The following is a 17,294-nucleotide window of genomic DNA, read 5'->3' on the forward strand; positions in this document are numbered from 1 at the left end:
CGGTCACATACACACCACAGTATGATGCACAGGAGAACGTTACGCATAATATAGCGGAATATACTCCCTTAGACTGGAAGTTGTTAGCCCAGCTACGTTCTACCGTTAGTCAGTTTGGAGGAAAAAGTGAACCTGTTAGGCAACTGCTAGATTACCTTTTTAATACTCAGGTTTTATGCCCAAATGTTTTAAGAGGAATAGTTAAGTTGATATTCACTCAGCATCAGCAGTTATTGTTTAATGCACATTGGCAAGCTCTGGTTAATGAGTCAGTTGTTGTACAACGAGCCCAGGGAGACCCATTACATGGAGTAACAGTAGAAGAGCTTATGGGCTTAGGGGCATATTTGCGTACAGAGGCACAGTTGATATTGGGAGCAGATAAGCTTAGAGAGTCTATGCGATTAGTGCGTGCTGCAATAGACATGGTTAAAGAGCCAGGAGGGTTACCGGCTTATATGGGCATTAAACAAGGTAGAGAAGAATCATTTGGAAATTTTATCGATAGAGCAGCTACTGCTATAGATCGGGCTGGTGTTGCAGAATATATGAAGGGGGCGCTATTGAAACAGTGGGCTTTGCAAAATAGCAATCCAGCAACACAAAGAGTGTTAGCTGCTTTAGGGGTAAATTGGACTATTGAGGAAGCTTTAGAGCGAATGGCATTAATGCCAACAGCCTCACAGGCATTTATAGCAGAAGCTTTAAAGGAACTAGGATTAGGGTTACAAAAGCAAGCAGAGTCTACTCAAAATCAGGTGTTATCTGCTCTTGCTCCTCTCCGAAGCGGCTCACTGGCATTCACACAAGGAGGTTCGACACCATTCATCAAGTGTTACCGATGCGGCAATGAGGGACACACGCGCCGAACATGCCGAGCGACTGGCATATGGCGTCAACACTGCCGATCTAGTTCCCACAGGGAAAAGCCTGAGAACTTGCTGCTTACAGCTGCCTTTTACTTTTTACCCAAGTGTATATGTTCATGGCCTTTTTTTCCTTCAAGCCATGTCTGAGCAAAATTCTCCAACACTGTGTGGCCCCTCTGTGGCCCTGTGCTGGCCCAGCCATGGTGGCCCAGCCCAGGCCAGTAGCATTGCGGCTGGGAACAGCCCCTGTGCCATGGTGCCCACAGCAGCCTTGGGGCTCTGTGCCCCATGGCCTCCCTGCTGGGCAGACTGTTCCAGCTCCTGTAGAGCCCGTGGCACCTGTGGGGCTGCACAGACAGCCCTGCCTCGGGCTCTGCCGACCTCTGGGCCGGCAGAGAGGCAGCCAGGACTGGCCATGGCCGGCAACAGGCCCTGAGCCCTCCAGGAGGATGGAGCTGGGCCGCAGCCAAACTCAGCCCAGGCCAAAGTTGGGCTCAGCAGCCAGGGCTGCCGAGGGCTGGGCACAGAGTCTGGCCCTGACAAATGCACTGGGCCCCCAGGCTGCTCTGTCCACAGAGCAGCCTCCTCTCTGGGCCACTTGCCTGTTTTCAATGCCTTGCACAGGCGCTGGCCCTGCCTCACAAGGCCTTGGCCTGAGTCCTGCCCCTGCACACTCAGCCAGGCTGAGATGGACACTGATGGTTTCTGGGCCAGGCTCTCTGAGCCCAGCCCAGCTCCCTGCAAGCTCTGCCAGCTGCCCTGAGCTCTGGGCAGCACCAAGAGCTTCTCCCCAGCCCAGCCCAGCCAGCTCTGGCCCCACAGCTCTGCTCAGGCCAGGCTGTTCTGGGCACTGCCCCATGGCCTCAGCCCCTGACAAGGGCACAGCAGCAGCTGCAGCTGCCACGGGACCCAGCCCCAGCCATGGGGGAAGGGGCTTGGCCAAGGCCAAAGGAGGCTCCCTGGCTGCCCTGCTCCTCTCTGCCTGAGGTGCTGAGAGCTCTGCAGCCCCTGCTGCCATCCCATCTGCCCAGGGCAGCACAAGAGCCGTGGCCTTGCGGCCCTCAAGAGCTGCTCCTGCTCCAGGCCAAGGGCCCATGCCAAAGCTGGGGCAGCCACAAAGCTGTGCCCATTTCTGTTCATTGCTGCTCCGATGGGGATGGATCCTCAGCCACTTGGAGGTTGCTCTTGAATGTTACAACTCTTGAGGCCTCTTCTTTCTTGAGCTCTTCAGTTCAGGAATTCACTGAGAAAAGCTCACAAAGATTTGTTCAAAACACCTGAAAAAGAAAAGCCCTTGAGAATAATTCAAATGTTCAATTGTTCTGTGGCTAATTAGAGAGATTTCAGAATTGTATTCAAAGTGAATATACTGATTTGAAAACAATGCAGAGAGAAGTGTTCTGTCCTGTTTTCTTTTCCTTTTTATAGATTGATTGTCAGAAATATCCAATTGATATTGACTCTCAGCACCTTCTTATGCAGTTTGAACAGATATAAAAATCAAGATATTTCATAGCTGAGAATCAGTAACACTTTGTCCCAACCCCATCCACACCATTTCCCTCATCCAACCCCTGGCACTCCAATGGATCAGGAATATTGTGGCCAGCAGGAGTAGGGCAGGGATTCTTCCCCTGTGCTCAGCACTGCTTGGGAAGCACCTCAAGTGCTGTGTCCAGTTCTGGGTCCCCAGATTAATTGGGGGACTCTAATTGGGTCCCCCAATTTAGGAGGGACACGGAGGGGCTGGAGCATGTCCAGAGAAGGGCAACAAGGCTGGGGAAGGGTCTGGAACACAACTCCTGTGAGGAGCGGCTGAGGGAGCTGGGGTTGTTTATCCTGGAAAGAGGAGGCTCGGGGAACAGAAGGCAGTGTCAGGGCACAGGTTGGACCTGATGATCTCCAAGGTCTTTTCCAACTTTGCTGATCCTGTGATTCTCTGAAACCACCCTTGGAGCAGTTGCACAATGAGCCCGGGGCCTCCTCTTCAGGAGCTTTAGCAGCCCAAGTCCCTCAGCTTCTCCTGCCAGCCCCAAAGCCCATCCTGTCAGTCCTGCAGAGCCTCTGCAGCTCCATTTCACTGCCCAGAACAGGGAGCCCCAGAGCCAGACACAGCAGCCCAGATGTGCCCCCCTGGCCTGGGGTGCCTCTGGCAAGGGAGCAGCACCAGGCACTGCAGGAGCCTGCAGACAATTCCTGCAGCACTTGTAGGGTGATCCTGCTCCCCAAGGGACATGCCCATGGTGCCAGGTCAGGAACTGCAATAGGGTGTGGGGCCAGAGAGGAAAGGCCAAACAAGGATTGGCTGTTTGCAGGGGAGGAAACAGGGATGGGCAATAGGAAGAAATTTGTTGCAGGAAGAGTAAAGAAAGCAAAGGTGAAGCAGAGGAAATGCTCAGGGCAGTTTAGGGCTGGCTGCCAGGCAGCCCTGTCTCTGAGCAACAGTGTCTGCAGTGGCACAGGAAACTCCCAGCTGATGGGAACAAACTTTCTGGCTGACTGCAGAGGCCAGGACAAAGCTGACTGCTTTCCCTGGTGTCCCTCAGCCCTTGCTGGTCCCAGGGGCTGATGGCATTTGTGCTCCCTCAGGTTCATGTCCCCACACCAACAGCATGGGGGTGCTCCTGCCTGCTGTGTGCAATGCAAACAGGGGCTGCTGAGCCAGTGCTGCCGTGTCTGTGCCTGCAAGGATGGGACACCTGTGTGAGATGGGGGAGAGGCCAGGGCTGCAGAGGGGGGATGTTGTTGGCAGATCCATGAGGATGCTCTGGGACGCTGCCCTGGGCTGTCCAGCGCACTGGGGATGGATCAGCCCCTGCTCTGCTGCTCCTTCCCGTCTGCCCCATGGCCCTTGCAGAGCCCCAGCCATGCTGTTTGCCCCCAGCCTGCCCATGGCCAGCCTGGGATTTTCTGTGCTGAGCATTGGCCTGGCCGTGTTGTAGAGAGAGCCTGGGCAAGGAGCCTGGAGCCCCCAGGGCCTGGCCTGAGGTGTCAGTGCTGCCCCAGCAGTGCCCATGGCCTGTCCCTGCTGCAGCCCCGGCACTGCCACCCCCAGGACTGTGCCCGGACCCAAGAGCACTCAGGCCCTACAGCAACACCAGGGCCACCAGGGCAGCGGGGCAGGGCCAAGGCAGCAGCACTGGCAACACCAAGTGCTTCTGCTGCTCCTGGGCACAGCTGCTGGGCCAGCACTGATCTGTGCCCAGCTCTGCAAACAGACATTGCTGCTGCAGCTCAAGAGAAGGCAACAAAAGTGCATTTCTGCAGAAAAATTTTCTGGGAAATCCTTTATTTCCTTTAAAGCCACTGAGAGCGCAGCCCCTCATTGACACAGTCTGTGGCAACAGGGAATTTAGAGAGAAACAGGATGAAAAATGGCAAAAACAATGACATTTCTTTTCTGGACAATAGGAAAAAAGTAAAACAACGGAAAACAACCTTCAAACTGAAACCAACAGGAAGTATCAAAAATTATTTTTATTACAAGTGATTGGCAGAAATTGGCTATCAGTTTAATGTTTCTGAAAGCATCCAGTCATCAGTCTCCACAGTGCAGCCTTGAGCTCCTGGTTGCTCAGGCTGTAGATGAGGGGGTTCAGTGCAGGAGGCACCACTGAGTACAGAACTGATAGTGCCAGATCCAGCGATGGGGAGGAGATGGAGGGGGGCTTGAGGTGAGCAAATGCTCCAGTGCTGAGGAACAGAGAGAGCACAGCCAGGTGAGGGAGGCAGGTGGAAAAGGCTTTGTGCTGTCCCTGCTGAGAGGGGATCCTCAGCACAGCCCTGAAAATCTGCACATAGGAGAAAACAATGAACACAAAACAACCATAAAACAGAAAAGCACTACCCATAAGAGGGCCAAGTTCCCTAATGTAGGAATTTGAGCAAGAGAGCTTGAGGATCTGGGAGATTTCACAGAAGAACTGGCCCAGGGCATTGCCATGGCACAGGGGAAGGGAAAATGTATTGGCTGTGTGCAGAAGTGAATAGAAGAAGGCACTGGCCCAGGCAGCTGATGCCATGTGGGCACAAGCTCTGCTGCCCAGGAGGGTCCCGTAGTGCAGGGGTTTGCAGATGGACACATAGCGGTCATAGCACATGATGGTGAGCAGGAAATATTCTGCTGAGATGAAGAACATAAAGGAAAACAGCTGAGCAGCACATCCAGTGTAGGAGATGTCCCTGGTGTCCCAGAGGCAATTGTGCATGGCTTTGGGGACAGTGGTGCAGATGGAGCCCAGGTCAGCAAGGGCCAGGTTGAGCAGGAAGAAGAACATGGGCGTGTGCAGGTGGTGGCCGCAGGCTATGGCGCTGATGATGAGGCCGTTGACCAGGAGGGCAGCCAGGGAGATGCCCAGCAAGAGGCAGAAGTGCAAGAGCTGCAGCTGCCGCGTGTCTGCCAATGCCAGCAGGAGGAAGTGGCTGATGGAGCTGCTGTTGGACATTTGGGATCCTTTTCATGGAGTAAAGGACAGTGAAGAGTTAGAGGAGATACCTGTAACCAAAATCCAAGCCATTTCCCATATACCATTCTCTGTAACACACACAAAATTGCGTCTGTATTTAAGTGTTCTGAGGTTTTCTTTTTGAGCTCCCCCCATGTCTCTCCTGGTAATCTTGCATATCAGAAATCCTCAACATTCTTTCTGCAATCAGGAAGAACAGCAAGTTCTGTGAGGCAAAGTGACGAGAGGAGAGTGAGGGGAGATGGTCTGGCATGCTGACCTGTTCAGATTTTCTGTTGGCTTTAACCTTGCTCAGGTGGATTTTAATCAACTTCCCATGTTTTCATCAAAAATGTCACCAGGTATTGCTGAGAGCAGATGGATCCACCACAGCCCAGCTCCACATTTTTATCCAAGGACTCACATTGCTTACTTCTCCAACCAAGCAGCATTTTCAGTGTCACAACACCACTGCCTTTCCCCATCAATCTTATAACTCAAGAGATGATCAAGAACAGGTTTGAACCCTGGATTGAATCTCCCGGCTTGGACTGAAATCTCAGGGAGACTTCCAAGTGTCCTTATGATAGCATTGGATGAAGGGAGATGCAGCTCCTTCCCTGGCTGCACTGACAGCATTGCCCAGAGCCGGGCACTGGGGACAGCGTCACCCTGAGCCAGCTGTGCCCCCTGCCAGAGACCCCAGGGCCAGGCAGCTGCTCCCACCCCTGTGCTCTGCAGAGGGAACTGGGCCTGGGGCTGCAGAGCTGCCCCACGGCTCTGCTGCAGCTCTGCCTGCACAGGAGGGGCTGCACGCCTTGGAGCCCCGGCCCTGAGGGCAGAGGCTGGGCTGGGGCACAGGAGGGAGGGGGCTTGTTCAGAGGGAGGGGCTGCACTGGAGGGGATCCTGTGGACATCTCTAACCTCTCCCTGCCACAGCATTGCTGGGGTTTGTTTTCTCTCATTGCCTGATCTTCTCTCTGCTTCCTGGAGATTTTCTTCCTGCAGGTGTTTCCCTGTGCCTGACCTCTCCCTGCCAGCACTCACAGACCCCAAATCTCTGTGCACTCTCCTTTAGCCTGACAGAACCCTACCTGTTTGCAAGGCATTGTCTGGGGGCAGGTTCTGTTTTCAGCTTGGAGAAAGGACAGCACAGACTGAGCCTGATGGGTCCAGTAAAGGGTAAAGATGCTGGTGCTGTCCATGGGCAGAGGGGCTGCAAGCACATTAGGGATCTCCTGTGAACCTACTGATCACTAAAAGTAGCACTTTAGATGTCTTAGGCACTTGACTAAATTAATAAGTAATAATTCATACTACCTTGAATATTTAACCCTCTCTTCCTGTCATTCTCCAATAGTAGGTAAAGGAATGAAAAGTCTCCGGAAATTTCCTCATTTTTATCAAAATCCTTGACTTGGAATATTGTATGACTGAACCAAACCCCTCAGCATGTCAGAGCTCCATGAGCATTTCATCTACACCACACCAGATATACTCAGAGTTGTACTCACAGAGTCTGTAGGCATTGGGATGTTCCAGCTTGAGGAGATTACTCCAGGAGCTGCAGCTGCATTGTCCTGCAGCCAGAGATTCCTGTGCCAAGGGCTGGCAGTGATTCTGCCCCAGGCACCTCTCAGCACCTTCCCAGCCCTGACTGCAGTGCCCAGGGTGGCTGCAGGCAGTGCCCCAGCCCTGCTGGGCTGGCAGAAGAGCTGCTCATCAAGAGAAATGTGCTTTTGAAGCTTTTCTTGATTACCAGGAGCTGCCTATGTGCCAGGAGCCCAGCCCAACTCAGCAGCACAGACACAGCACAAGGACTTTAATGAGCCTCTGGGGCTTTGTGCTCAGGCCCTGAACATCAGTCCCTGAGAGGGAGCTGAAGAAACTTCTCCAGAACTCCAAGTCAGAATCCAACTCCAAACTTTCTTGGACTTTTAATGGGTCCCACTGAGGGACATGAGTGTCCCCAGGCCCCAGGCTGAGCAGAGAACTGGAGGCAGTGATGACAGCTGGGGACAAGGAGAAGCCAAGTCTTGGTGCCCTGGGGCACAGCAGGGTCTGTGCCACCAAAGGCTGGGAGGAGACACCTTGTCCTGAGGCCCTGGGGCCTCCTGGCACAGCCCCAGCCAGGCTGGGCACTGTCAGCCCCTTGTCCTGCCCTCAGCATCCCCCCCTAGCCCACATCCCAGTGGCCTCAAGGATCTGCTGGAAGGAGTCCCTGGGGAGCCTTGCTCAGGAATGGCCCTGGGGGCTCCTTAATGCTCCCTGCAGGGACTGCAGGTTTTTCAAAGGACTTTGGGTTTGGCTTTTGCCTTGGAGTCTCTGAGAGGTTTCTGCAATCATGGCCTCCAATTATCTGCTTTAATTGGTCCCTGGAGAGGCTTTGTCAGTAACAACACTCTGTGGGGCTCATTAATGCTTCGAGGTGCTTCAGTTATTTTAAGGTACTTGGTGTTTCCCTTTTGATACAGACTCTGGGAGAGGTTTTTGCAATCATGGCCCCAATTATCTGCTTTAATGAGTCCCTTGAGATCTTTGGATTGACATTCAGTGGGGCTCATTAATGCCTTGATATACTCAAGGTTTTTAAGGTACTTTATGTATTTCAGAGTACTTTTAGGTACTTAAAGATTTTCCTTCCCACACTGAATCTCTGAGAGGTTTTTGTGCCATTCTGGCCTCCAATGCTCTCCTCCAAGGAGTTCATGAAGAGCCTGTGTTGGGTATCTTGCTCCTTTCTGTTTTACAACAAAGAAGGAACTGAAAGAATTTTGTAAGACTTTCTAAAAGCACCCAAACAAACATGGGACAATTAATAATACAACAACAATCACTAAGAGAATTAATAGTCCTCTTTTAGCTAGACATCATCCAACCCTTTAGTCCTCAGGATTGGAAGAGTTTATTGAGCCAGTCTTTGTTTTCCACTTGAAGCTTCTTGAACCCTTCCTTCAGTACCTGAATGCTCTTGTGGATTGACTCACTGTGGCTGGAGAGGTTCATGCAACACATCCCTCAGAGTCTACACAGCCATGCCCATGTGCCCAGAGTAAAAACTCTGTTGCTGTTCTGCAAGGTGGTGTGTCTGACAGTCTCTATGTCTGAGAGCAGGCCACTCAGTGTGAGGGAGGTAGTATTGGTTTGCTTACTGAACAGGCACTCAAGATGGTCTAATTGTCCTAAAGCTTTATCTGCAGCCACCCAAGGTAGTCCAAATTGGGGTGCTACCATCCAATTCCTGGATTAAAGCTTGCAAAGCCATCTCTTTGATATCATCCAATACTTCTCCGGGGATGCTTTCTGCTTGATCATCTGGTAGGCTGTGTTTTCCTTCTCCAGCTAAATGGTTGATTGTCAATTCCTCCCTTGCCGCATTATTAGCATAGTCTACTATTAATTGATTTAGTAAACCCTTCCACCCCCCCTTCCCACAGGGTGTATTCTGTAGGTGATAACAACATGGTCATATTATATTTTAAATCATAGGAGGTTAAGACATGTGCTGTAAACTTGGTCCTCATTAGGCCATTAAAAGAAGGTAAGTCCTTCCTATGGTCTTTAGCTGCCCTACACAGATCCTTGATTTTCCCATGAACCAGTGGCTGAGACCTGGGATTTTGCCCCCTTCCTTCATAACATATGGGTACAACAAGGAGTTTCCAGACTATTTGCCAGTCTACTTTCTTAACTAGATGGTGGACTTCTAGAGCAGAGTTCAGGAGGCATGGCCCAGGGTGAAGGTGGAATATCTGGCAGTGGAGGCATGACCCACAGTTGAGGCGGTAGAGTCTGGAGGTTAGTTCAGGGCAGAAGACAAGGCTGTGGTAGCAGGAAGTGGAGGAGCCAAGATGGCGAGAGGATGATCAGGCCACATTCAGGCTCCTTCCATTTGAGTCTCCAGGTCACATTGCTCCAAGAGGGCGTGTCCATTGCCATCTTGGAGCATCATGGAAGGTCCAGGAATGGCAGGTTTGAGAGGAGGTCCTGAGTTAGGAGTGACCAACAGATTGAATTTTCGACACACTGCTTGCTGGTGAAGGGTCTCAAGGATGGTGTGGAAGATGGGGAGTATGTGGGGTGCAATGGGGTCGGTTTAGATCAAAAGGTTGTACAATTTAACTCCCACTGAGTCCCAAAATTCAGTAGTATAGATTTTTTCAGCAGGGGCATCTGGAAAAATTTTAATGATCCACCCCACAACTGATTTAAATTTGTTCTTTGAAAATATTTTGTCATGATCAGTGAGAATTAACAAAGCATCCATATATGTTTCTTTCTACTTTGGACATCTGACTGCCCATTTTTCTCTTTCTTAGCCTTAGGGGGAACAGCCACCGAACACCGCAAATCAATTACAGGATGTGGGTTCATACTGTAAAAACACAGTGGCAAAATGGGCAATAAATATCTTGCATTTCCCCAAACCCACCTGCAATCTTATGCAGGTGAAACCGCTATTGTCCCTGCAGATCCTGGCCAAGGTCCCTTGAAGCAATGATGAATCTGCCAGCCTGGCATAATCCAAAATCCCAGGGAACACTGGCCTATCAACCAGCTAACCCCAGCTGACATGATTCAATGTCAGGGTCCCTGTTCAGGCACCAAAAGTCGCAAGGAGGTTGGCGGTGACAAACCTTTCTGGTTCCCCAACTTCAGGGCAAGGGTGGTGAAAATAAAAGGAGCAGATGCTGTGGAAGATGAAACAGGAAAGCCTTATACATATGATTGCCTGGCAAAAGATTTTGAGAATATGGAAACTATAAGTGAGATTGAAATGAAAGCAAGCTTTGAGACACCAAGCCTTAGTTACTGAACAAATGGAAAACAATGGTATGGCCAGCTGAAGGTAATCTTCTTTTGATGAAACAATACCCTCTGCTTGTAGACAGGTCCAAGGGTCAGAGCAAGGTTAGCTTGGCAGAAGGGGTCCAAAGAGTAGGTTTTAGGGTTTAAAATGTAACACAGTATAGTGATGTAATGATTCTTATAGGCTGTATGTAAATGGTATAAGATTCGTATCTTGTACTAGATTGGTTATTGAAATTAGAATATTGTGGTGGTTGGACCGGAAATGAGATTTCTGAGATGCTGTGGTCACTACCATCAAACCACCAATGGATGCTCAGATTTTAAGATTGGCACTTGGTACAACCACTGAAAATTAGATCCGCCTCTGAGAAAACACAGGGGTTAAAAACCAGAGCGGCCCACCTGGGAGGTCTCTTGTGTTCCTGTGGTGAAAGAGGTCAGAGCTCTCCCCTGCCCAGCTGTCTGCTGCTGGGTGGGGGAGGGGAGAGCCATGCGGCCTGGGGGAGGTAGGCCTGACCCTGAGGGGCCCAAGGGTGGAGGAATTTAAGGAATGGAGGAGCACAAGAGATATTCTGCCTGTCCCCCCCCACCCCCCACCCCGGGAGACGGAGAGAGAGAAGACAGCCTGTGTGTGTTACTTTGAAATTCCATAAACCTGTGCCTGCAGCAGGGCCGCACGGCTGCAGAGAAGAACTGGAGGGGGGAACTCCCACAAGGTGTCCAGCCGAGTGTAAGGGCTTTTAACCTTTTTGGGGATAATGAAAGCTTAGCAGAGCATTAACCTTCCCCTGGAGAAGATATGAATTTAGAGGATGAAGAAGGAACTGAGTAAAGGAGAGGAAGGTGTGAGCAGGAGAGAGAGAGAAAGAACCCCAGGGGGTGGAAAGGGTGATGGAGTAGCATGTGCTGGACGCTTTTTGTATAGCTATGGACTGTTTCCGTGCAATGCAGAGACTGTATTCGAGGGGGAGCCCGGGCCTCAGAACCAGGAGGAGTGCAGTGTGGATACTCCTCAGCCCCAGGGGGTGCTAAAATATGGGGGGGACAGATGTCCCGAAAGGAGAGACTGTGCCTTTTGGAATGAGATGATGCATCCTTAAAAGACAACCCTCGAGACAGCTTGGTTCCCAGTTCACTGGTGAGAGCACTGAACATGGAAAGGAAGAAGACACTATGGCTACAAGAAGGACTCCTCCCTTTTGGATGAACTGAGAATTGGGTGTTCTGGAGGGTGGTGCCAGACTAAGAGTTGGTGATTTTGGAAGATGAATGGTATTGGGAATTTGGTGGGGGGAGGAGGAGAATGCTGTTGTAAGGGTTTCATTTTCCTTGTGTGTTCTTTCTTCCACTTGTAGTCTAGTTAATAAACTTTTTTATTTCTTTAAGCAAGAGCCTGTTGCTCTTATTCCTGGTCACACCACATCTCACAGCAGACACCAGGGAGAGTGTATTCTCATGGGGCAGTGGCATTGTGCCAGGGTCAAACCATAACAAATATGCAGCACAGAAGAAGATTTATTGTATTAAACGGGAACTCCCTTCCTCATTCGGGCAGCCAATTTGGGTGCTTCTTTCAAGCTCCTGTTTCAGGCCTGCTCCAAGCTGTGGCTGGCAGTTTCAAACAAGGCCCCTGCACCCACACCCTTTGCAATAAACCACAAGTTCCAAGACCTGGCTTCAGAGATCTCTCATCTCCATCTGTTCCAACTGTCCTACCTCCCAATGCTGCAACAAGCAGGATCAATGGAGTTGCCCAAAAAGAACTTTAGTAACAGGGTGAAAAACAATTAACATGCAGAAGTTGAGAACAGTATGAGGGGTGAGATTCAAAGACCTGACAAAAGCGAAGCAACAATATATACACTTGAGGGTAGAACACTCTAGAACAATAACCATACAGGACAAACAAGTAATCAATAGGGGAGGAGAACTTAGACAACTTAGCACAACAACACTAAAGGCTTATGGGGGAACTCTCAAGCTCAGCCTAAGTTAGACAAATTATTCCTAGGGCTTGAAACTCACACCCCGTTTATCCGGGGTAAAATCTGGCTGACTCCGAGTTACAGCCAGGCTAACTCCCACACTGCTGCTTTGCTCCGGTGCCTTGGGACCATGTGGCCCAACAGAGTCACAATGATGTCCTTAGTTCCACAAGGCTCCACAGTGTCATAAAGGTCCCATGGATCCATGGCGCTCTGCAGTGTCACAATGGCACCTTCATTTCACAAGGCTCCCAAGTGTCACATTGGTCTCCATAGGAAGGAAACCACTTAGCCCCATGTTTCAGGAGCTGATGAGCAGCAACCACCAAAGGCCAAGGCAAGCCTGACCTGTCTGTCCTGGCAGGTTTGCTTGGAGCAACCCTTGGTTATTTGAAATTCTGAATGTGGAGTCCTAATTTCAGACATTTGTGCCTGGAAAAGAGGGATGGGGTTTTTTTCATAAAAAGAAAAGCACAGAGCCCTTTCCAGTGTTTGGAAAATAAGCAAGTGCTGCCCTCAGGAGTCAAAGACCAGCCAGACTTGTCTGTCCTGGCAACATTTGTCTGGGAGCAATCATTGGATACACAAAAGTTTGGAGGTGGAATCCTAATTTTGGCCATGGATGCCTGGAAAAAATGAACAATTCTTTTCCATAAAAAGAAAAGCCCAGAGCCCCAGTGTTTCAGGGGCAGATGGGACCAGCCTTCCACATTCCAAGGTCAGCCAGACCTGTCAGATGAACCCTGGGAGACCAAGGCAGCTATACATATTTCATGTTCCCTTGGTTCCACAGGGCCCTGCAGTGGCTTCTTGCTTCCATGAGGCCTTGCAGTGCCACAATGGTTCTCTGCTTCCATGATGCCCTGAGGTGTCATAATGGCCCCTTGGTTACACAAGTCCTTAAGGATCTTAATGGTCTCCATAGTTCCACAAGGCCCCACAGAGTCATAATGCTCTATTGGTTCCATGAAGCCTCGCTGTGTCCAATGGCCCCTTGGTTCCAGTGAGGCCCTGTAGTGCAACAATGATTCCCTTGGTTCCACAAGTTCCCATAGTGTCACAATGGCCGCTTCCTTCCATGAGACCCTGCAGGGTCACAATGGTCTCCATGATTCCATGGGGCCTTGCAATGTCACAATGCTCTCCATGGATCCACAGTGCCTTGCAGGATCACAATGGCGTTTTGCCTCCACAAGGCCCTGAAATGCCACAACGGCCTCTTGGTTCCACAAAGTCCCACTGCTTCACACTGGCTCCTTGGGACCATGCAGCCCAATAGAGCCACAAAGATGTTCTTGGTTCCACAAGGCCCCACAGTGTCACAGTGCTCCTTGGATCCATGGTACCCTGCAGGGTCAACATGTTGCCCTTGGTTCCACAAGTTCCTACAGTATAACAGATTCCACAAGGGTTGGCAGTGTCACCATGGCCCATTGGTTCTACCATGCCCCGCAGTGTCACAATGGTCTCCATAGGAAGGAAACAAGTGAGCCCCACTGGTGCAGGGGCAGATTTTGTCTGGGAGTAACCCTTGGATATTGAGAATTTTAGACACAGAATCCAAATTTTGACATGGGCATCTAGACAAGAAAGACAGTTCTTTTCCATAGGAATAAAAGCACAGAGCCCCGGTGCTTCACAGTCAGATGGGAAGTGGCCCTCGAAATGTCAAATTCAGTGGGACCTGCCAGACAGCCCCCAGGAGTCCAAACCAGGCAGATCTGCTCCATGTTCCATTGACTTCATTGGTGCCCACACTGTCACAGTGTAATCTTTGATTCCATGAGGTCTTGCAATGTCACAAGGGCTTCTTGGTTTCATGAGCCCCAATAGAATCACAGTGGTCCCTGGGCTCCATGCAACCCTGCTGTGTCACAATGGCTCCTTGTTTCTATGTGCCCCACTGTCTGATCATTGACCCTTGCTTCTATAGGGGCCCCTGAGTTGCACAGTGGTCTCCTTGATTCCAGGAGGTTCTGTAGTCTCACCATAGTTTCCTGGGATCTCGATTGTCACAACTGAGCCACGGTTCCATGAGGTTCCGTAGTGTCACCATCGTCACTTTCAGAGGCTGGATGAGATCGATGTCCTGAGACACCTTAGGATGCTCAGAATGCCCGTGTGGGGCCAGGGCCGGGTCAGGCCTTGGTTTGTGGTGGGATAGAGCCCCACCCCCAGCCCTGGCCTGGCATTGCTCTCAATCACACAGCAGGGGCGGTGCCAACCCAGCTCTGATTGGCCAAGCTGTCAACCAATCACACACCAAAAGCCTGCGCCTACCCTGGCTCTGATTGGAAAACCAACTTGCAGTCCCACCACAGGGGTGGTGCCATGAAGGCCCAGGGAGTTAAAAACTGGAGCATGAGGCTAGCCTAGGGTCTGGATCCTGCCTTCTCCTGGGGTTCCTCTGCTGGTGATGTTGGAAGCTGAGTAGGTGGTACCCATGTGTGTGTCTTTCTATGGATCTTCAGTCTTTCTGTTGTTCTCTATTTGTTCTCCTTCTAATCCTACTTACCTGGAACATTTTTGGTTAACTAAACATCTAAAGGGTTGAAGGTTTTTAGGTTAAATGGGCTAAGTTAATGAAGTTAATGCTTTAATAAGAGTTTTATGTTGAAGTGGATCTTGTATTAAATCCTTTGCCAAAGTTTCTTGTTTGCCTATATTTTGTCAGTAAAATTTTGTGTCATTTTGACCTCTTAGCTCAGTTGGTTAGAGCATGGTGCTGGTATCACTGAGGCTGTGGGTTCAATCCCTGTGTGGGCCATTCACTTAAGAGCTGGACTTGATGATCCTTGAGGGTCCCTTCCTACCAAGAATATTCTTTGCATCTTGCCATATTGAGAATATTGGGTTGGTGTTCCTCCTGTGCACCAAACTCAAGTCAATGAACCTTTGGCTACCCCCAGCATTTCAGTGTTCTGGGGTGTTCCAGCCCTGCAGGCTCACAATGGCCTCTTGTTTCCATGAGGCCCCACAGTGTCCCACGGGCCCCTTGGTTCCATGGGCCCCAGTATGCCACAATGATCCCCTTGGTTCCACAACTTCCCACTGTGTCCCACTGACCCTTTGGTTCCATGAGGATCTGGAGTGTCACACAGGTTTATGACATTTGTCCTTCCTGCCCCTCACATCCCACTGCCCCACAAACAGCCCCAAGCCACCCGTGAGGGACAGGCCCTGCTGTCCCAGGCTGGGCTCAGGGCTTGGCCTTTCTGCTTTCCCCAGCCAGCCCAGGCCTTGCTCAGCATTGCAGTTCCCTGCTCAGAGCCTTTGACTGCCTGCAATCCTGGCCTCAAGGCTCTGCTCTCAGCAGTCCTGGGGAGCCTTTGGCACTCCTTGCCCTCAGTAGGGCCCAGTGATGCTTCAAGGGCCTTGGAGTTTTGCTGCTGATTCCTTGAGCAGCTTCTTCAACCTTCTCTCAGTGCCTGAGGGTCCTGGACTCAGCACCAAATCCACCATGAGGATCTTTAAAATACAGAAAGCCCTCGGGTGCTCTTTCTCTTCCTGCTATTGTCTACAGGATTTCAGGACCTGTACAGGTGATAGGAGTCAGTTTGGAGATCTTTTAAGAATGGAGATTTAAGAGTGCACTTCATTACTTTTTTTAATCGAGTGAGAATTTTTTTATTTTCCAGTCCAGAGAAAAACTGACAGAAGCATTCCCCAGGTGATCTTGATGCTGAATGTCTCCTCAGGAGGTCTGGGCATGGAGAAGAATGAGCCCCTTGAGGGCTGACCCTGTTTGGACAAGCTGCTCCTCACCCCTCAGCCTCACCATGTCTGACATTACCCACCTGGCACTGACATCCCTGTTCCCTGCAGCAGAACCTTGTCCCTTAGCTCTGCAGCTTCATGTCCCAGCCCATTGCACCATGTCCCACCTGCTCTCCTAAGGGCTCTACCTGCACACAGGCCTAGGAGAAAAGTTTTCCTGTTGAGAAGGAAAGAATGGCAAAGCCTGAGCTGGTTTCCTAAACAAAAAACCCCACTTAGGAACCACCTGCTCAGTCCAGGCTGCCTGGAATAGTGTCACCTTTCTCAAGGGACAGTGTGAGCAGAAACGATCTCTGGAAGCAGAATTCTCTGAATCCTGCAGCTAAATTCTGTGTCCTTTCCCTGGATCTCTGTTGCAGATGGAAGCTGCTGGTGCCATCCTCACCTTTAGCCTCTCTCTTGAATGCAAACAGATGTTCCCAGGTGTGTTGAGCAGGATTTGCTCAATGTTTCTACAAAACGTTTGTGTTCCTCATGGAATGAAGGGGCCATTTTGGCACCGAGGGGGTGATGTGGAAGGAAGGAGTCAATTGTGACCCTGGGGTGCCATGGAACCAAGGGGCCATGGTGACACAGCAGGGCCAAATGGATCCAGTGGTTCATTGTGACACTGTGGGTCCAAGGAGACCATGGAGACACCTCCAGAACCTCATGGAACCAAAAAGTCCATGGAGACATCTTCAAAACCTCATGGAACCAAGAAGTCCATGGTGACCCAGCAGGGCTGCCTGGATCCAATGGTCCATGGTGACACTGCCCATCCAAGGAGTTGATTGTGACACTGTGGAAGCTCATGGAGCGAGGGAGGCCATTGTGACACTGCAGAATTTCATGGCACCAAACATCCATGGTGACACAGCAGGGCAGCATGGGAACCAAGGAACCGCTGTTGGCAGTAGGGAAACTCATGGAACCAGGGGCCCTTGTGGCACTGTAGAACCAACAGAGCTGCTGGACCTTGTCCCCTGGCCCTGCACAGCTCCTTGGGAGGCATGGCAGGAGCAGCACCTGGGAACCTCAGGAATGCCCCTCTGGCATCCATGGTACACACTGCCAGGGCCTGGAATTCCAGTTCCCAGCCAGAAAAAGATGTTCCTGCCCTGAGACGCAAAGGCCTTAAAAGGAGACAAAAACCAAGTGGAGCAAGATCCTACAGTGACATTTCACTGCCAGCCTTCATAACTTCCCCCATGGTTGTTGTAGCTCCTGGACTGGGAATTAAATCAGGGCAGGGTCTTTGGTGGGAGCTGCCCTGGGTCAAGGGCGACACTGAGAGAGAAACAGAGCAGGTAAAGAGAGGCAGGAGAGAAAGGAGAAAACAAACACAATCAGCTGAGAAGGTGGCACTTGAAAATCAGAACTGGAACTGATGGAAAATGAATGAGACAGAAATCAGTAGTTCTGAA

At 50.7% G+C, this 17,294-nt stretch overlaps 1 protein-coding gene across 1 annotated transcript; it reads right to left on the minus strand.

Annotated features, from left to right (window-relative positions):
• Nucleotides 1-4,405: 4,405 nt before the first annotated feature.
• Nucleotides 4,406-5,314, minus strand: LOC132087200 (olfactory receptor 14J1-like; the record flags this gene model as incomplete). Its single annotated transcript, XM_059493223.1, has 1 exon — nt 4,406-5,314. A coding segment is annotated over exon 1 (909 nt), but the record flags the coding sequence as incomplete, so codon positions are not given.
• Nucleotides 5,315-17,294: the final 11,980 nt, after the last annotated feature.

The sequence above is a fragment of the Ammospiza nelsoni genome, unplaced genomic scaffold, assembly GCF_027579445.1.
Source record: "Ammospiza nelsoni isolate bAmmNel1 unplaced genomic scaffold, bAmmNel1.pri scaffold_54, whole genome shotgun sequence".
Classification (NCBI taxonomy): Eukaryota; Metazoa; Chordata; class Aves; order Passeriformes; family Passerellidae; genus Ammospiza; species Ammospiza nelsoni.